General features: G+C 47.7%; 2 protein-coding genes across 2 annotated transcripts; both read left to right on the top strand.

The window, feature by feature from the left end:
- Positions 1 to 1172: 1172 nt before the first annotated feature.
- Positions 1173 to 5379, top strand: LOC120664659 (trihelix transcription factor ASIL2-like). The gene is made up of 2 exons (XM_039943943.1): positions 1173 to 2949; positions 5101 to 5379. Exon 1 carries the CDS (start codon positions 1914 to 1916, stop codon positions 2928 to 2930), a length of 1017 nt encoding a protein of 338 aa, XP_039799877.1. The 5' UTR covers positions 1173 to 1913; the 3' UTR covers positions 2931 to 2949; positions 5101 to 5379.
- A 3526-nt stretch (positions 5380 to 8905) lies between these two features.
- LOC120664658 (ubiquitin-conjugating enzyme E2 36) lies at positions 8906 to 12333 on the top strand. Its single transcript, XM_039943942.1, has 8 exons — positions 8906 to 9154; positions 9289 to 9316; positions 9455 to 9541; positions 10228 to 10286; positions 11519 to 11560; positions 11635 to 11708; positions 11924 to 12021; positions 12126 to 12333. Exons 1-8 carry the CDS (start codon positions 9119 to 9121, stop codon positions 12161 to 12163), a joined length of 462 nt encoding a protein of 153 aa, XP_039799876.1. The 5' UTR covers positions 8906 to 9118; the 3' UTR covers positions 12164 to 12333.
- The last annotated feature ends 8708 nt before the right edge of the window (positions 12334 to 21041 follow it).

The following is a 21041-nucleotide window of genomic DNA, read 5'->3' as shown; positions in this document are numbered from 1 at the left end:
ATAAGCATTTATACCTTGAGTGAGCTCCTTTGTGCACAAAAACTTGAATTCCATGCACCCCAAGGAGGGAATCGTGGAGAGGAACTCATCCCACGCCAATTTGATCTTTTTCCCGGCCTTGGAATCAAGTTGGGGTGAGGATTTGGGACTCTAGGGCTTGGGGAGAGGGGGAGCACTTGAGGGAGAGAGTGAGGGAGGGAGTGGACGTGAGAGAGGGAGAGAGTGACGTGAGAGAGTGAGGGTGGACGTGAGAGAGTGAGGGTGAGCGTGAGGGAGAGAGAAATAGAGTGTTTAAAATGTTTGTGGGTCACACATGTCATACAGGTTCGACCGGTCATACCGGTTGTTCCGATCGATCAGACCGGTCCGGCCCAAGCTGACAAAAAAACAAACTTTGGTTTAGTGATTTTGTCGCTTGGGTTGGAAACTAATGGCAGTGATTAATTTAATTACAGAGAATTAGCACCTGGCGTGTTACAGTAATTTTCCGAGGGCGGCAGTGGCTATAAAAAAAGTGAAAAAAATGATGCACTCATCCTTCATCTGCCGCGGATGGATGAGATTGATGCGCCGCCGCGCCGGCGGCGACTATTTTTTTTGAAAAGATAGCAGGAGCACTGCTCTATCATTTAAAAAAGAGAAACAATCGTACATAACGTGTCGAAGTGTACACCACCACACAAATAAACACACACCACACAGCTACACATGTTACACCACCACCACCTGGGAGAGGAGTTGAAAGCAAGCCGTCGAAAACTACGCCGTCGACAGTCCGCTGCAAGCCCAAACAGCTACTCGCACTCCTCACCACGAGACTATCACTGTTAAGACGCACGGACAAGATCGTAGGCCCATAGAGACCCTCGTAGGGCCGCCGTATGCAGCCGAGGCCTGCGCCGGCAAGCGCAACCCCGCCGCGCCGTGCCGTCCTCTTGGCCGGGCGAGGTCGCCAGTCGCCACCACCCAACAGACAGAGACGACAATAATTGTCAGCCTCCTCACACGCGGGCCCACCAGCAGCGCCCCCCTCCCTCTTGGCCGGGCGAGGTCGCCACCACCCAACAGACAGAGACGACAATAATTGTCAGCCTCCTCGCACGCGGGCCCACCAGCAGCGCCCCCCCCTCCCCTCACCCACCCCGCGCCGCGATCCGAGAGCACGCCGAGCCGAGCGGTTGTCTTCTCTCTCTCCGCCTCCCCCGCGCCCCTCTTCACTGAGAGCGCCTCTCCCATCCTCGGCCTCTCTCTCTTCTCTTTCGGCGCCTCCGAACGGCGCGGCGACCAGCTCAGCAGCCCCCCACCTGACACGCCCGCGCGGCTCCCGTGCCCCGAGGCCGCACGAATTGCCTGCCCTGCCCCTGCCGCCCGCCACACCGGGGGGGGGGGGGGGGGGGGGCACGCCAATAATTTTCTCGCCGCCACCGCGCGCCGTCCGGTCTCCGGACCCCGGTGGCCTGTCGCTTCGCCTCTCGCGGTCTCGCCTCGCCTCGCCCCTCCCGCCTGCGCTACGACGCTCGCCGCGCCTGCAGGCCGCCAGCGCCCCTCCCTGCTGTCCCACCCGCCCCCGTCTCCGAACCCAAAACCCACCGGCCTCGCTTTCGCCGGTTACCCGGTCAAACGCATCCAACGGCGGGCGGCACGTCTCCGATCGGGTCACCACGATGCCCGCCCCGCCCGCCGGTCAGGTCGCCCCCACCGCGTCGTCACGTGCGACGCGCGTGCCGCGCCGTGCCGTCCTCGGCCGGCGCCCCACCGGCCCACCCCTCCGTCGCCGTGTCCTTTTATTCCACCCGGCCTCGCCTCACCGCACCTCCCCCCAATTCACGCCACCACCACGACTTCCGTGCTCGCCGTCTCGTCGGGCTAGGGTTCGGCGCGAGATCTGATTCCGGGCGCCGGAGGAGGAGGGGATGGAGGTGAGGGAGATGGCGATGGCCGCCGCCGCCGCCGCGGCGGTGGGCGGGGCAGGGGGCAAGCTGCCGCCGCCCAATCCCAACCTGCCCTACAGGGAGGACTGCTGGAGCGACGGCGAGACGGCCGCGCTCGTCTCCGCGTGGGGCAGCCGCTACGTCGAGCTCAACCGCGGCAACCTGCGCCAGAAGCAGTGGCAGGAGGTGGCGGACGCCGTCAACTCGCGCCGGGGAGCTTCCGCGCGCCGCCGCCCGCCGCGCACCGACGTGCAGTGCAAGAACCGTGTCGACACCCTCAAGAAGAAGTACAAGGCCGAGCGCGCCCGCAACGCGCCGTCCGGCTGGTCCTTCTTCCATGAGCTCGACCGCCTCGTCGGCCCCACCCTCAGCGCCTCCGCCTCCAAGAGGCCCTCGCCGCCGCAGGCGCCTCAATTTGCCCTGCCCTTCCATCCACCAGCCTTGAGGAACCATCAGTCGCCTTCACCGTCCCCGCCTCCGCCTATGGCTCTGCCGCTGCCCGACTACCACCGTGGGTCTCCACTTCCTGCTGCTGCGCTCATCCAGAAGGCCGCTGCAGCTGCAGCTGCAGTTGTGTCTGATCCGGAGGACTCTGATGATGACGGTGGTATCAATAATCACAATTCACATAGGTCGCCGTCGCACTCGGTGTCCTCCCTCTCTGGCGATAACAAGAAGCGCAGCAGAGATGAGGCTGGCAGCGGGGGTGACAAAGGTTTCAAGGAGCTAGCAAGGGCAATCGAGGCTTTTGCGGAGATGTATGAGCGCGTGGAGAATGCTAAGCAAAAGCATGAATTGGAGATGGAGCTTCAGCGAATCGAATTCCTGAAGCAGCTGGAGGTGAAACGCATGGAGAATTTCGTCGACGCCCATGTGAAGCTTGCTAGGGCAAAGCGCCCTAAGAAGACTACAGGGGGTGCAGCTGATGACGCTGGTGCAATGGAGTTGGTTGCCACTGTTGCTTCGATGCCTTTTGTCTCCACCTCCAACTTCCTCTGATGTTGAAGGAAGAGTTCAGGTACAAGTCCAAATTTTGGATTAGCATCACCATAGACAATTGTTCATTTATCTGATTTATGGCTATTATGTAATTCTACTGTGGATGTGAGTTTTAATTACTGACGAGATCATTATGTTCTATTAGAGGGATACTTTTCGGATGCTAACTGTACTGTGTCACAATTGTCCATGGACCCTGTTCTGGATAAGTTTGGCATTGAGAATTTAGCGATATGTGCGCACGTATGTGCCTGACATAGTAGAAACTAACTCATGATCTTATGAATTAGCGAGCCTGTTTGTGAGCGCTAATTTGCTCAAGAATAAACAATCTTCCAACACCTCTGGAGAGTAAACCATCTTTGGCACCTCCAGTAGTCCAGCATGTGCTGGAGCATTTGTACCATTGCATCTCCGCCTCTCCTTAATATGTTGCGAATGAGTCACTGAAGTTAAAAATCGAGCACTTCAATTGGGTTCGGTAGCTCAAGCTAATCATGTATGCTATTATATGAAAGGCTTTCATAGGCTCAGCACTATAGGCAGGGTGTGCGTTATGACCTCCTTTTGTTTTCCTAAAGCACATGCTGACAGCCTTTTCAAACTCGCCCTCTATTATGTGTAAACTAATTTAAATTTGTCTAATGAAACTACAGTAGATTCAGCCGGCAGCAGAGAAACTATATCTGTATGTTGATCAAGTATTATTTTTGCTAACATATAGTTAGGAAAGGTAAATTGTATGTTTGAGAAGGCTGCTGATATCCAAAATGCCATGCTCAACTGCTCAAAAGAATGGATGTAGTTATTTACATGTAGGTGATCCTAGTTGAGCTGAGTTTGACAACGATTCAGTGTCAAATTTGTTAAACAAACCAGGATTGAAGTTTAGGGTTAGGCGGATGAACTGTTAATATTACTTAGGTTTAAATTTGTGATTTTGACAAGTACTTGCTGATGATCTGTTTATCATTTTGGTTTGAAGAGAGTACTGTTGGATCCATATTAATTTACTTCTGTATCCTGATGTTTGCGCACCTGAACTCCGCAGAGTTAAACAATTTGGAATCTAGTCTTGTCCCTGTTTGTGCAAAGTGTTGCACACAGATTGGAGTTATTATGTTTTGTGCCATAATTATGTTTACAGAGGAGCTTGTAATTTTTCTGTTGTTGATCTTAACAAAAATCCAGATGTAACTCACGGGGATGTTGCTGTGGTCCTTTCTGGCTGGAATTTTTTTTCTGTGATCAGGCAGCTGATTACTGTCCAATGATGTGTTATTTGTTATTTGAAATTTAAGAAACTTCAATCTTTACAACAACATAGGGTGAAATCGTGGTTCGGGGGTTTCCTTGGTCAGTTAGACTGAGGTTTCTTCTTGGTGAGAAAACTGTTGGGGTGCGGTCGTCCCTCACGGGTTGAGTTTTTCTTTAGCGGGAAACAGGGGCGGAGCTGAGCTTTGCCATTGGGGTCCGCCGACCCTGATGAATCTTGAAAGAAAAAATCAGTAGCAAATTACTGTATCTGGTTGTTAATAGTTCATGATGACCCGTCCTCTTCTACATAAGATCCCGGTGCTCTACTGGTCTAGCTTCGCCCCTGCCTGGGAATATCCATAGTTTCATACTAGCGGGATTTTAAACCTTGCTCTTTAGGCCTGAATATTGTCTAACCACCTGTCTGGTTTGAGGTCCAAGTTCATCTTCTGTGCCCTACTCCTGGGTAGAACTGCTAAAAGCAGGTTTTCATACCTTTAGATATAGTTGAACAGGAATTTGTTTTGGTTCACACTTGTACAGACACTAAGAAATAAGGTTGTACAACCACTAACAAACCACGGAGCCATGATTTTTGGACGCTGAAACTTAAGTCCTTGTCCACATACAAGTTTTTCTTGGGTAAACATGTGTTCATATAACTGTAATATATCATCCGGATGGATTAAGTCTTATTTTCTTAACATGATTACTTCACAATTACATTTGCATTCTGTATCATGCTACAAATTTGCCGTTAAATAGCTGTATCCTTGCGCATACTTTAAGCAAGTCATTTTGACATGTTATGTACCATTTGTCTAAACAAATATGCCTCAATGTTACAATCCTATGGCTGCTCTTCTCTTAAATGATTTATTCATTGTTTACCAACTAAATTCTCTTTCTGCAGATCATTGATGGCGTCCTCTCTGGTGAAGGGCTGCTTGGTAGTGAACGCTACTGCCGTTGGGGTATTATTTGGTCTGCGCTGTTCTTCTCAGGTTCACCGCTGTTTGTAATCTAGTACATGAACTAATCGAGGACTAAAAAAATCTTAGTGTAAAGCTATGTGGGCAGTGTTTTTTCCCGGCTGTTTACCTGATTGTTTTATTGACTCTGTAGCTCAGAGTGTCTGACCTCGTCTGCAAAAACATGGTGAATGAAAATGGTGTCGAATCATTTACTTGCCTCCTGGTCTCTTGTGACCCGGTACTTCAGATAAGAGTTTTTGTTTTGTTCCTTTTTTTTATGAGGACATACTAGAGGATATTGCCTGTCCGCATGTAAACGGCGAATGGCGTCCGCATGCAGCTGCGAGCTGGCGCGACACACTTTACGAACGTGAATGCTCGATTGCTTTCTGCTTGGTAAACATTTTGTATAGTTAACGCCCATCCCAGTGAGGGGCCGTTCGCCTTAGTGCATTTTTCGCGATAGCTAGTAGGATGAGTATTTTTCGCGATAGCTAGTAGGATGAGTAGCTCACTCTGAGCCGTACTTGCTCCGTTAAGTTGTTCCCTTTATCTTTGAGAGTAAAATTATTTTATATTCAATCAAAATTATAGAAAGAGTATAAAGATTTATAGCACCGGATCTATATATACTAGTATGAAAGTATATTTAATGAAGTATTGTATTTATTTGGTATCATAAATGTTATTAATTTATTATATAAATTTGGTCACTTACAATTTGAAACAGAGAAAGTAATATATTTCAGTTTTATAAACTACTCTAAAATAAATCGAATAAAAGTACAAAACTGATGTCCATCTTCCAGCCACAATGGGCTTAGCGTGTAGTAGACTATACGTGCCGTTTCGCGGTTCTGCACAGCGCTTGGCAATCCTAATCATATGTGGGTACTAGGTATTTTCTATGTTATCATATCACAAGACACAATTTTTAGAAATTGCATACTACAACCAATGATTCTTAGTGTGGATTCCTAGTAAATGCACCCTCTTTTCTTCTCCTATCATATTTGTTCTCTATTTATTATAAAAATACAACCTCACTTCTGATGCACAACTTGTAGTGCATAACGTATTGGTTTGCATATTGGCACTGGATTTTACATGAGATCCAGTTTTGTCCACTATTTATATCATTTATTATGATATCACATAAATTAAAAATCTTATATAATACTGTAAAATCCATCCTACGTTGAGGTTCGGAATATCCTTCATGGAGTAGCTGTAGATGCTTTGTAAACTCAAGAGACCTTCTCCACAAACCCCAGGAACTCGCCATTATCGCCGACAACGCGCATGCTTGTGGCGGACTTCCCGTCTTTCTCTTCCGGAGGTGGCGCCAGCGCCTGGAGAGCAAATAGGTGCGCACGGCCTCGTGCACCTCCAGAAAGCCGAGGATGTGGTTGAGAACCTCGTCCGGGACTACTCCGATACGGCGATGTGTCTCCTATCTCCACCAGCCGCTATGGCTCTATAGGCGGAGAGGCGGTCTGACCCATCTAGCACATTGGGCCTTGGCTCCTTGTTCTTTCCATTTCCTTCTCTTAGCTCTTGCAGTGTTCGTTCCCGAACGGGATTCTTCCTTTCCCAGCCCATGCTTATCTGAAACTGAACATAAGCAGCCGTGATTGCTGCAGAACCGACACTAACACCTGGCCGGCTTTGCACAAGAGGTTTCACGCCTTGTGCGTAAGCGCTCAGCTACGACTTTGCAATGTGATGATCTGCCACTGATACCAGCAGTAGACACGGTATCCCACACTCCCACTTGTTTTATTTCTCTGCTCGCTGACGCTGAAAGCTCGATCCGGATAGGAGGACAGGCAAAGATTGCGTTGCGTGGCTCTCCAGCTGGCGAGAATCATGGGGTTTCTTGCTCTCTTTCTGCTTCTGGGCGTCGCATGCCGATTATGAGTGATATGCTGCGAACAAATCAGGTTGATCATGAGTATTGACTAATGCCAGCTTGCACTTTCGCTTATTTCTCTACTTCTTTTTAAAGTACATTTCTGTTTCTTTTTGAAAACATGCAACTCGTACACTCACTTGGCAACAATAGTTATGGATTTTTTTCAACATGAAACAGAGGGTGCAACAAATCTTCAAGTAAGATTATCCCTAGATTTAATCTTAAAAATTAGAGAACAAAATATTATTGCAGCCAGATTTCGTTGGGCACTTGCATTGAAGGTTGGAAGTTTTTTTTAGTAAAATGTTCTGGGAGTCCTTAAACTAGTGAGGGTGTGTCAAGTAGGTCCACGAACTCCGAAAATGCAGATTCGGCCCCCTAATCTATTTAAGTGTGTCACTGGAGGTCCAAAACCCCTTTGACCGGGTCTGACTGCCTACGTGGACTGCCACGTCGGATCCAACGTGGCCGTTGGCCCACGCCCCTGCCCCCCGGCGGCTCCGCTCCCGGCGCCGCCCCTGCCCTTCGGCGGCTCCGCTCCCCTCCCGGCGCCGGGCAGCGAGGCTCCGCGGCGACGGGCGAGCGGGCGGCCGGCTCGCCCCCTTTGTCCCCTTCATGCTCCGACTCGCCGACTGGGTCCGCGCGAGGCGGGGTGGGCGGCCGGCGCTGCGGCGGCGCAGCCTCGATACGGAGCGCCACCACCTTCGCCCGAAGTGCCGCCGCCTCGATCCGCGAAGGAGGAGCCGTCACCGCACCCGTGGTCCTCTCGCTCAGCCGTTGGTGCCATGCGGGGACCTGAGGGAGCAGGGGAGGGCCACGCCGCGCCGCCCATGGCCGCCGGGAGGAGGCGCCACGCTCGACCACGACCGGCGCGCCCAGTGCCGTGCGGGCCTCCACCGTGCCCGCCGCCGCGCGGGCCTCCGCCTTCACCGCTCTGCCCCGCAATGCGCAGGTCGCCCCTGCTCCTGCGCGCACTGCCTTTGCGTCGCGTAGCTGGAGCTCCCCTGCTCCACCACACGCACCTCCGCCTCCGCCGTGCAGCTCGAGCAGCTCGCGGGCGTGACCTTGGCGCCCCAGCGGCGCGCGCTCTCGGCCATGGCGGCCGTGACCTCGCTCTCGAACTGCGTGAGGAAGAGGTGGTTCGCCGTGCGGCCCCCACTCATGGCCGCCGATCGGGAGCTCCACCGGGCCAGCGCGCGCGAGCTCCGCCACGGCCGACGCGAGGACCCGAGGAGGAGCTTGGGAGGGAGGAGAGAGGCGGCGAGGAGGAGGGAGGCGTGGAGGGATAGGGCGAGGAGCGGAGGGGAGGTGGTTCGCCGCCGTGGCCGCTCGGCGGCCGCGCCGCGGCCGCCGGCCCGCCCCGCGGCCGCCGGCCCGCCCCGCCGCGGCCACCGCATGGAGGGGACAGGGGATCCGCCGTAGCCGGCCGAGGAGAGGGAGGAGGGGCGAGCTCGACGTGGCGAGGAGTGAGGAGGGACGACGGCGCTCACGGGCGGCGTCGCCGCCGTCCAGGTGGGTCGGGGCTTGGGCACCAGAGGAAAGGGAGGAAAGAGGAGGGGGCGACGTTTCACGGGTGTAGCTCCTCCGCCTCCGCGCCAGCGTGGGCCAACGGCCACGTTGGATCCGACGTGGCAGTCCACGTAGGCAGTCAGACCCGGTCAAAGGTGTTTTGGACCTCCAGTGACACACTTAAATAGATTAGGGGGGCGAATCTGCATTTTCGGAGTTCGTGAACCTATTTGACACACTCTCACTAGTTTAAGAACCCCAATACATTTTTTTTGAACTCTTGAAAGTTGGAACAATGGCCACGACGTCAAACCTGCGAGCGCAGAATTACCGCGGCGCGGCGTCGGCCGTGTGTTGCTTTGCTGGCTGCGCATTCGCCCTCCCTCCCCGACCCACGATTGACGGCTCCTTTGACCCCCCATCGTCTCGTCTCGTCTCGTCTCGTCTTCCTCTGTCGCCGCACGAAGGTTGAGGCAATCCACCCCGCTCCCCCCGCCCGCGCCCCCAAGCCCTGCGCTCCGCAGCCCGGATCCATGGCCAACAGCAACCTCCCGCGCCGAATCATCAAGGTGCGCCTCGCGATCTGGTCGCCCCTGCCCGCCCCCTCCGCAGATCTATCGCCCCGTTGCGCATTCATGCTCCGTGGAATCCGATACTCCTTTTCCGCTTGTGATTAATCCGTTGCGAATTTGGATCTGTGCAGGAGACGCAGCGGCTCCTCAGCGAACCAGGTGCCCGATTGCTGCTTCGCGAGATATTTTTTCTGAGAATTTTGGTGCAATCTGGAGTCCGACGCTACTGCTCTTGTCTCGTTACTCATGTTTATTGTTCGATCGATCCTGCTTTTGTTCTTCTTGTCGTGCGTGCAGCGCCAGGGATTAGCGCGTCGCCGTCGGAGGAGAACATGCGGTACTTCAATGTTATGATCCTTGGCCCCGCGCAGTCACCCTATGAAGGTGTCCCTCTTCACTGATTTTAGTTGGCTTATTTGCTGTATTTGTAGTCTGTGTGCTCCTCATGCTGTAATGCATGCGTTGTGGCGTGTCGATTCGATTTTGTGAACCCTGTTTGTTGTATTCTGTTGCCTCCTTTTGTTTCTGAAGAAGTTGCAAATGAATAGTGGACTAGTGTACATGGATTAGGATTACCATTACGAACATGGTCTAGTAAGAGAAATACAGCTTGTTCAACAATATATAACTATGAATTGCATATACACATTCAAACTTCGTTCTATGTGTATTCATCTATTAGACTATTACAACTGCGAATTTCCAATCCAAGCTCTAGATCCTTGACTTCTTAGTGGACCTGGTTTTTAGTAGTGTGTTTTCAGGTATCTATATATTATGTCACGACTCATTTCTACTCCTGCATGGAAGTTCAATATGACTTGTGGCATGAGCTCCGACTCTGTTAGGTTCATGTGGCAGTGTAGTGATTAATCTGCCCATTTACACAATCCCTTTTATATTATCTACCATTTCTTGTGTGCCATGTACATTGTCCTGAATATGTTGTATGTAGATAAGTAGATGCAAATTGTATGTAGATAAGTAGATGCAAATAGCTAATAGTTTTATATTGATTTTGTGAAATCTTATTATGCTTCATCTGAAATAACTTCTTATCTGTTGGACAGGGGGAGTTTTTAAGCTCGAACTATTCTTGCCTGAGGAATATCCTATGGCTGCTCCAAAAGTAATTTCTTGATCAATCATCAATTTAGTTTACCAAATCATTAACTGGCATGTATATTTCCACATTCCATGTCCTCAGCTGTACCCTTTGCTCCATTGTACAAATTCAGTTTGATCAATATAATCCTATTGAGAAGAATGTTATATGATGTTGCTTTCTAAAGCCTACAGACAGGCCCAGTAACATGTCATTTTTCTAGTTCATTAACTGGCATGTATATTCCACATCTGTGCCCCTTCCATGTATGTTAATCAACTCTGCGTAGCTGTTCAGTAATGAAAACTTGCTATGCTTCAACTTTGTCTGAGTGGTGTTTCTTATGCATGTCTACATTTTTGCCTATTTGCTATTCTAGAGGGGTCAATATCTAATCGTAAGTTAATCCTAATTGATCGGAAGTACTAGCACTTCACTTTTGCCGGAAAGTCAGTAGCATTCCATTGGTATATTTTCATCTTGGATTTGCTCTTGTTTTCCTCGAATGCGCAGAATTGCATATCATTGCATTAAGACGAAGAAACCTACTTACAACGCACCCAAAACACACACACTCACCCACACATCAGTACCACAATTACAGTCATGCCCAGCACCAAAACTAACCACTGATTGCTCATTGCTCTACTTAACAGCTACATCTTAGCTGTGCTAAACCCCTAGATCCTTCTAAACACAAAAGATATCATTCCTCTAAAATTTGCTGAGGACAAGCTGCATGCTTGGGGAAGCTCCATTGAACACACAATCATTGTGGTGTCGCCACAACATCCAAGCACCTGAAAGGATCACCGGGTTCAGCCCTCGCTTCATGTTTCCAGTAACCAGAGCATTAATCTTCAGCTACCATTCGTGGAATATCTTACCAGAAGGCGAGAGCAAGAGATCAGGGGTCCATATCGCCGAAACAGGAGATTTTAGCACTCACCCTTTTTTATAAGCATTGCATTCATGTGTACCGACTCATAACATAGCACTTTTGATTTGACTCACACTGGTTGTCTAGTAGTTAAACATGAGTTCACTTTGATAAATATTAGAATGAGGGGGGTTTAGCAAAGTTGTAAGTGTTTTATACTCATTGCTCGTAGCAGTTGGCAACTAATATTGTAAGCTCTAAATGTGTGTATTTTTTCCTATTTGGGGATTAACATTGTCTAGTTTAGAGCTATTCCATTTGTACTTTCAATCTCCTGCCACTGTGTAGTAAGCCTTTCTGTCTGCTGCTCATGCAGGTTAGATTTCTCACCAAAATTTATCACCCCAACATTGACAAGGTAGGCAATGTTACTGTTTTCATTTTTCTATGTGATGGAAGAAAGTTATGTCTCATCTCTCACGAAATTTGCAGCTTGGTAGGATATGCCTTGACATTCTTAAGGACAAATGGAGTCCGGCTCTTCAGATACGTACTGTTCTGTTGAGGTAACTGCTTATGTTATTGCTTGCTTGGCAACATAGTTATGGTGGTAAATGATATATGAATCCTGCACTACATTATAGTGATTGAAAACGTGAGCAAGTTTACTGAAAACACTGTATCACCATAGTATCCAATTTTCAGATTGGTCGTGCTTTTGACTGATGTGTACCACATCATTGTGCTACCTTACTGCCCCCTGATAATATTTGGTCTTCAGCATACAGGCACTGCTGAGCGCACCAAATCCGGACGATCCTCTCTCTGACAACATTGCAAAGCACTGGAAAGCAAATGAAGCTGAAGCTGTCGAGACAGGTACATGTAGATGCAGTAAAAACATCCGTGGTTTAATAGGCACACATTTGATCCATGTTTACTTTCCTGATGTCTTGACGAGGCACTTTTTTTTTTTGTTGCAGCGAAGGAGTGGACTCGCCTTTATGCAAGTGGGGCATGACAACCAAGGGTTGTTATCTTTGTAATAACAATATCACCTGCTTGAGAGCAAATTGCAATGTTTTGCAACAGGGGAAAAATGATCGAACCACGACAGTTCGAATTGCTTTGTACTTGTGTCTCCGTTCAGTGCAGTAAGCATCAAAGCCTGTGTTGCTTGGTCTGATTCAATTTGCTGTTATGTGGCTCTTGCTCCCTTGTCTATCCGGCCAGTTTTGAAATTATTTTTTGATTAAATTGCACCCACCATACAACAACTTGTCAGGTCGGTGCAAACTGATCCAATAACTTGTATAATGCTCAATTTAGTACAATAACTTGACAGATTGATGCAGATCGGTCCAATAACTTGTAAAATGCCCAACTTAAATACAATAACTTGGCAAATAGGTGCATTCACAGTCCAAACATTACACGGCAATGTAACTAACGCAAAATCTCAATAAAGAGCATATTCATGTTAGGACAAATTATTAAGTATTATTTGACCATTGATTTTTGTGTTGCGCCTGCATGGGATGTATTTGGTCCTGATAAAAACCCTCACTGTTTAGAAATTAATGTTATATTTTTACATTAATTATTTTTGTATAGTGATTTAATTTTAATTAAAACTATTTAATTTGATATTCAATATTAAAAAATTCACCCTCACTGTTTCCGATATATTTGATTATATGCACTGTTAAACTAAAAAAAGCCAATATGTTGATACAAACTATTGATACATTTTAGTAACTTGGTACATATATTTTTAAGGTAATGACTTATCTACGACTGGCCGTATTGTTGTCGATCGGAACGGCCGGCTGGGTCCGTCGGCATCCAACAAAACATTTAACTGAAACGGTCTCCATTCCCCTCCGCCGCGGCCACTCAGCCTCCCCCATTCCCCTACCCCCTTCCTCGGCAGGGCAGATCCGCCGCCGCTACCACCAGGGGCCCGGCCCGCTACACGCCGGAGCTACCGCAAGCCCCCACCGCCGTCACCTTCGCCGGCCCTCACCGTGACGACACCATGGTCCTCACCTCCATTGCTGAGGTTGTCAGCTTGGAGGACTGCACTGCGCCGAGAGTTGGCGACCCAACCCTCACGCTCGTCACCAACTGCCTCGGTCAGGGCCTGTGCCGCCTCAAACTCCTCTCCCTGCGCGCCGCCGCCTCCACTCCTTCCCACCACCGCGTCCTCCCCTTCTCTCCCCACCACCACAGCCTCCTTCTCCCCTCTTCCCCTCGTACCCCCGCCTCCTCCCTTAACGGCGGCACAAGGGCACGCGTGCGAGGACACGGCGACGCAGCGCGATGAGGATCTCCCTCCGCGGCGCCGCGCGGGCACGCACGCGAGGGCACGGCGGTGCAGTGCGGCGAGGATCTCCCTCTACGGCGGCGCAGCGCGGCGAGGATATGGTGGCGGGCGGGATGAGGAGCGGCGTCTTGGATGCAGTGGCGGACGGAGCGACGAGCGGCGCATGGATCCGCGCAGGAGGGCTATTGGGGCCTTTCTCACCACTGCGCCTTGAGAAACAGAGCAAAGCTTGGCAGCTCTCACACCGAGCCTCGAGATCATACAGTGGCTGGAGGAGGAGGGCACGACGGCGGTTGCGGACTGGGACTATGGTGACGTGACGTTCTCTGTGGTGGTGACCTAGCTAATGGCCGCCTCCAGCGGCCTCATCTTCGGCTACGACTTTGGCGTCTCAGGTGCGTACTCTACGGTCTGCAGGCTCCAACAGAGCTCAGATCACACCGTAATTTCTCTGTCTCCCTTGATTACACTATTTGGTAGTTCACATATCAATATTTCAACTGATTGTTTAGTAGAGTACTCTGTACTAGAAAAAATGCTATAGAAAACTTTGATCTGTTATATCCAGGATTTGTCCGATCCATGTTTGGACAGACAAAAATGTTAAAAGTACTTCAAGTATTAGAGTTGTATTGCATTGCACTTCTGCTAATGATGCATCCTAGTCACTCGATCATCGTTCAGAGGGGTGCAACAAAACTGAAGATTAGAGAAAAGTACATTAGTAATGCTCCTCGTTGGATCTAACAACGAACAACTACTTTATGTATCATAGTTTAGCATCTTTTGCTTTTTGTTTGAGCATTTTCGTGTTCAGATGATAGGCATTTTCATAGAATCTGATGTATTTTTGTACCTTTTATATTCATGACATTGCTGAGTGATCATGTGCAGGTTCTTTTGTGCACTTTGACCCGAGGTTGAGCAACATCCTTCTTGCCATGATCTTTGTGATGGCTGTGATTTTTAGGTATACATTCATCATCTGATCGAAAATGAATTGCATTTTTATACTGCAAGTTACCTGATTGTTTGTTGTTCAAGTAGTAATTTATCTCATAGGTTATCTGATCGCTTGTTGGAGTAGTATCTATTTTGAACGGGGTGAGCAGTAAGTTTTATACCGTGGAGTTACCTGATTGTTTTATGATGATTGAGATATCTAGCATTCCGTTAAGCAATTTTTCTATTATATACTAGCATTTTCAAGTAATGATTAAGCTGTTTATTTATTATGCATTAGCAATTTTATAGTTGTATCTTGGCACTCTTTTAACAATATGTGTGTCCAGCCTATTGTATCTTTTAGTTTTGCTGTCTTTTTATGTGTTCAACTTAAAGGATCATACCATGAGGCAAATAATATGAACTTGATTTAGGCAATAATATAGGTAGGGATCAAGCAATAATATTGTTCTAGATAGGCAATAATATGATTGGCAATAGGTACTTATACTAATCTAGTATTTGGGAATCATCTATGTCATTTCAGTTTAAGCTCTTAATTATTTCTGCATGTTACTTGTATCAAGTACCAGGTACTAATCAATTATTGGCTCATCATTGTTTGCAACAGAGAAGAGGTTGTTTTGGTTGTTCCCTGCAATCCTGACAAAATATGTCTTCAATCAGGACAACAGCACAACCTAATGATCAGCATGCTTCTGGAAGTACCAGCAACCCAAATGAATTTGTAAATTAAGGTAAAAGAAATTTAATGTCTGCAGTCTGCACTTGCACAGAAAAAGGTGTCAATGTCATTTACTGGTTACCGATTTAGGAGCACTGATTGTTTGTTCCATTCTCCGATTCCTTGAATTTTCAGACAGCATGTTTTAAACAAATATTTATTTGTTAAAATTCCATTTATGCTTATTTAGATGGCATTTCAGCATGGTTGTTTGTGCTGCAGTAAATTTAGCTATGTCGGTACCTCTGGACTAGGGTACCCCCTCTTGCTGTGTTAAGACTCACGTAGTTATCCGTAACTACTAACTACGCCTTAAGGAGCTGAGCAGCCGGACCCCTGGGGTCCGGCTCCATCTCACCAGACCAACGGTCCCGGACCCGCCCCTTGCTAGGGAAGAGTCCGGTGACGTCACGTGTCCCGAAAAAGGCAGCGCTCAGCCAAAACAGCCGGGGGGCCCGGACCCCCCACGGGGTCACGGACCCCATATACTATCCGGACCCCTCAGCGGGGAGGGAACAGACACCCCGCATGAGGGGGTCCGGAGCCGCCACGTGTCCGCAGGCGTAGGCACGCGCACAGCCGCGAAGCTTCCCCGGAAAGACTCGCCCACCTACCGCATACAATGCGGGAGACGTTAAGTGCGCTCTGCCACAGCAGAATCCGAGGTGACTTTTGCCAGGCTGTACTGTTGATCGCGCGTTACCAAGGCGCACAGTGCAGCCGCTGGCGCTACCCACGCCACGCGCGTCAGTCTGCAACACCAGTTAGACACGACAGCTCGACGACGGAGTATCATAACGCCTACGCGGTAGACCCAACACTCTACGCCGCAACCTATACCGCCTCAACGGGCTCCTTGCCGATGGGACATGTGAAGACCCCCTCGGTCAGAGAGTCTACAGGGCGATGAAGCGTATCCAGAAAAAGATTCACAATGCACTGTTAATGTCTTTTTCATGGGAAACTATACATCCTTGTTGGGCCCACCTGTCGGGGTCCAACGCCTGTGTAGGCGTCCTCCATGCGCTATAAAACGGGGACGCCCGCTAGAGAAGGACTCAAGTCTAAAAAGGGACTTAGAGGCAGAGGATAGACTCATCCAAAGACACAAGAGCAATACAACTCTCAGTGGACGTAAGGTGTTACGCTCCGGCGGCCCGAACCACTCAAAATCCTCATGTGTTCTTATGTTCTTGCTTCATAAGTCGTTCTGTCGAATCGCTTGCACTTCCCCGAGTAACCACCCTCTGGGATTAGGCGGGTGCACTACGCCACCCGGCTGTGGGCCTCCTCGTTGAACCACGACAAGCTACTATTTTCAAGATTCTGCATGTTGAACATATGTGCAAATTGTTATCTATCATGATCTGTGTTAGACAATGTTATGGTTCTTTGCGATAATAATTTGCTTATGGTTTAGGGAATAAGGCGCTTCTAAATCTGGCACAGTTTATTTGATCATACATATGCGTTTTATGTTGCCTCCAGAACTTTTTTTGACATGCATGGTGTTATCAGGTTATATCAATTGACTACAATATATTTGCAGGTCATGTGCAGCGAAGCTAAAGTCAAGCATAAGCAGGTGTATCTAGTGGTTATGTGATGAAACAATATTATTGTGAATCTGTTTTATTTGCTTGTATAATGATTCCAATTTGCTTTTGGATCGGTCTGCTTTATTTGCTTGTATATTTATTCTAAATTGCTTCGAAGCATATTATGATATGCTTTCAACCCTTAACAAAAATGTTTTTGGAACTGTATGAGAAAATTATCATCGAAACATATTGAAGTGAGATATTGTTTTGATCGTTTTGTTGGGGCCAACACAATGGTGCAATCGGATTTTAATTTTGACACTTCGTTATAAAATTACAACATTTTTAAATCTAAGATTGATTTTGCATGCGCTAATGTCAGCTATTTTGTCATTATCCTGCTAAGCAGTTGCGCTCTACAGAGAAGAAGTGGAGCGGGTAGCAACTTTTTCCAAAAAAAGGAAAAGACATATCGCCTTGTGTTTTAACTTTCCCAAAAAAGACAAGCCGTAGCGGAAAGCTAAATTACAGCCTACCGTAATTTAGCCAAGTCCTATTTTTAAAGCCTCATATATTCGTTAGAAAGAAAAAATGAGCTAAATAAACAGAAACAAACATGAACATTGTTGAATACATGAGCAGAAGCACAGAAGAAATCTAAGGTTTTAGGGTCTCTCTTATCGACTTCAGTGTTTGAGTGATGCTAATGGTGTGATTCTAAAATTTGTTTGCATTTGAACTAATAAAAAATTGTATATAGTTGAAAAGCAACACCAGGATCACCATTAATAATTTCCATTTATAAAATTTAATAACTATTTATGTTCATCTACTTTGCTTAATATATTGCTATAATGGTGATTAAATAATATATTATTTTTAATAAAACCATAATTAATTTATTTTGAGAATAAAATTATTGGTGTCCATTGCGACACAAAAATCTACAATAAAATAATATGTTCCTTGAATATACTCTTTATTGTGACTTGACATTAGCAAATATATTGTCGTGTAATGTTTGGACTGTGAATGTACTAATTTACCAAGTTATTGCACTAAATTAAATATTTTCTAAGTTGTTGGATCAATCTGCACCTAGCTATCAAGTTATTGTACTAAATTGAGCACTTTACAAATTATTGGACCAATTTGCACACACTTGCCAAATTGTAGTATGATGGGTACAATTTACTCTTATTTTTTCACCATTACTGTTGTTTCCTCTTGAGCACTTTTGGAGCCCTTTCTTAGCTTTGTACGACGGTACTGAACTGGCTGGGCTACCACATGGCCTCCTGGGGAACCAGTTTAGTTTTGTAGGCTTTGTGCCAATTGGCAATAGCTTCATGGCATCTTTTCGCTGTCTGTAGAAGGCCCTGGTAGCTGTTTTGGGTTGTCAACGTTTTTGCCACATTATTTTTTGATGAAGCCAACTATGCGCAACTATGCGCCATGCCGTGCTTTGCTCTTATTAATCGAAATGCCACGGCTCAAAACTTGCATGGCATTAGACATCTCCTGTTTCATGATTACGCCGGGTGTCGTCATCAGCTACGCCACGGCGCCCCGGCCGAAGTACTATTGTCGAGGGGCTTTCTTTCAAAAATTTTATGGGCGGGGCCCTAGGCCAAGCAGAATCGGCAATCGCAAATGTGCTGCGACACTGCTCGTACGCGCCGGACCCGAGGTCCAGCAAAGAAGGGCCGGCCCAAGATTACGCGTCGATCATTGGTAGGCCTTGTTCCAGGAAGGAAAAAGCTACGTGGCGACGTCAACCCGACCGCGCCGGCCCATCTCTGGCCTGCTTTCCTTTCGCGGCCCACCCATGTGTTAGCTAGACAGTTCTTTAGCATGCCTGCCTAGCATCTACGGCCCAGTGACCATCCCTGCAATTTGCATACCCACACGCGCAGCATACATGAAGATGTATTTCTTTTAGTATGAAGCTGCCAAAAAAACATTTTATCTACTCCATAATATCTCTGTGTTCGAGAATTGATTGCACCGTATGTTCTACGTGACGAGACGAGCAAAACTAGACTCTACTTGCATATAGTTTAACGATATTAGTAGCAACTTGTATGAAAAACTAAGTTTGAAGGTTATCAAATAAGTTGATACAATATACATATATAAGTTGCTAGTATATGTATAGTAATAACTTATGTGCATGCTCTTGGTCCACCGCCTCCATACACCTCTTCCTCCACGCGACCCACCACCTCCATCCAGCGGCCCTTCATTCCTTTATGACCTTCCGCTTCAAAATCCATCTCACAATCCCCAAGCGATCTTGACTTCTCCTAGAGGCATACTTATGGTTGGTACTTCTTTTTTATGGCAATTTATATGACGACTTATTTTTCTTGTTATAGCAACTTATGTGTATAACTTACTGTAGTGATAACTTGCACATAAATGGCTATCATATACATGATGGCAACTTATATAAATATATTATAGCAATTCGTTATGTATATTGTAGTAACTCGTTCAGTAATATCAAATTCAAATTACCACATAAGTTGCTATTAATGCAAAATATATTTAAAATATATGTAAGTGAGATATAGTTTTGTTCATCTCATCACGTAGAACATAATGGTGCAATCGATACTTAACACGGAGATCATATGAAAGAGATAAAATATTTTTTATAAAACAGTTTTGTGTAAAAAAACATTCAAAGTTAGCTGATGTCATCTATCTATCTACCAACTGCCGTATTATGTTACCTAGTACAACATGCACATGTGTTGAATAGGTATAATTACGCTAGGCTTTGGACGGGTCGCACGATTGATGACTGCGCGACCTATCGCGCGTTAGCGCACGCGCTGTCCTTCCAGGAAAGAACCGTACAAACGTGGAGACCACACTGCGAATAACAACAGAGCAGCCGAAGACAGGTTTGTGCGGTTTGGGCTCTCGACGAGAAGAGATTGCCGAGCTCCTTTGCAATACTCAAGAACGGCTCGGAGCTGGCCGACGACGGTGGTAAGCTCGGAAGGACCTGATTCGAGTGGTGGTGGCAGTGATACAACGGACGATCTGGCATGCGAAGCGCAAAGCAATTCATGAGCTTGCAAAATCCGGCTATCCGCGCACGGCTTTGTGGATGGAGAGATTTTTTTTTTCAGTCGACGGGTGACGTGTAGGAAAGGTCTGGCATTGGCTAGCGATCTACTGCTGAAATTCAGACTAGCGACTTAGCGAGCGACTGTGTAGATGCCGTCATCACGAACAATCAGGGAGCGGGCATGGGCCTATGCCCATGTCATTGGAGAAATGAAGACGAGGACGGCATGCTTCACTTCACTCCTGTAGAGTTCGTCCAAGGTACAGCGGTCCAATGTTGATGCACATTTTTTTTAAAAAAATGATGCACATAGGCTGGCAAGAAGTTCGATTTTATTATACTGTAGACATGCATGTAGCGCATTTATATGTGGTTGACGGTGGTGGAGTACCACTAATTCGTGGGAACTCCCATTTAGAGATTCGCTCTGGGGTGTAACAAACAATAGGATCACGCGTGAAAGGGAGGTGGACAACACAGAGATTTAGACAGATTCAGACCGCCTGAGGCGTAACACCCTACGTTCTATGTGTGATGGATTATTGTTGTCTCATCCTTCTTTCACTAAGCTTCTTAGACCTCAGTTGTGGTGATCGAACTCGATTCTCTTACACTGAGCTCCGAAGCGGTTTCGCTGTCCACCTCGGTTAATCAAATAAAAAAATTGAAAAAAGAAAAAGCTTGTTGAGCCCATCACGCGCATGCCGCCACCGTTGCGTCTAAGCCAGCGGCCACTGCGCCGCCTCCGGATCCGGACCCACCGCTGCCGAATCTGACTGCCCCGCGCTCGAACCCGCAGTCGCGGAGCCCGTGGCCGTCGTGCAGCTGCCGAGCCCGCAGCCACCGCGCCTACTGCAGTCGCCGTCGCCGTGGGGAGGGTGGGAGAGAGAGGCACGGGAGGGGAGGGAGAGAGAGCGGAGGGAGGGAGAAAGACGTGAGAGCAATGGAGAAAGAGGGAGCTATCGTGGTAGAGCGAGGAGAGAAGGTGGCTGTGGGGGTGAGGGAGAGAGTTGAGTGATTTGTGGTTTGTGCTTGTTTTTATATGTTCAAGATGCCAGTAAGCTGATGTAGGCTATCATGGGCTGGGCGTTTGGACCTAATTTAATCTCGGTTAATAGAAAATGACCGCTTCGGTTAATGCCCACCATTAATCAAGACGGTTAAAATTTGTGTCCGCCTCGGAGATGTTTAAGAAATGCTGCGGTAAAAAAAATTTAGTAGTGTTATCTGAAACAGAATATAAGCGGCCGTGATCACTAT

Source organism: Panicum virgatum, chromosome 3N, assembly GCF_016808335.1.
Source record: "Panicum virgatum strain AP13 chromosome 3N, P.virgatum_v5, whole genome shotgun sequence".
NCBI classification, from domain to species: Eukaryota; Viridiplantae; Streptophyta; class Magnoliopsida; order Poales; family Poaceae; genus Panicum; species Panicum virgatum.
Note: the sequence above shows the minus strand (reverse complement) of the source record. Positions and strands in the feature narration are given on the sequence as shown.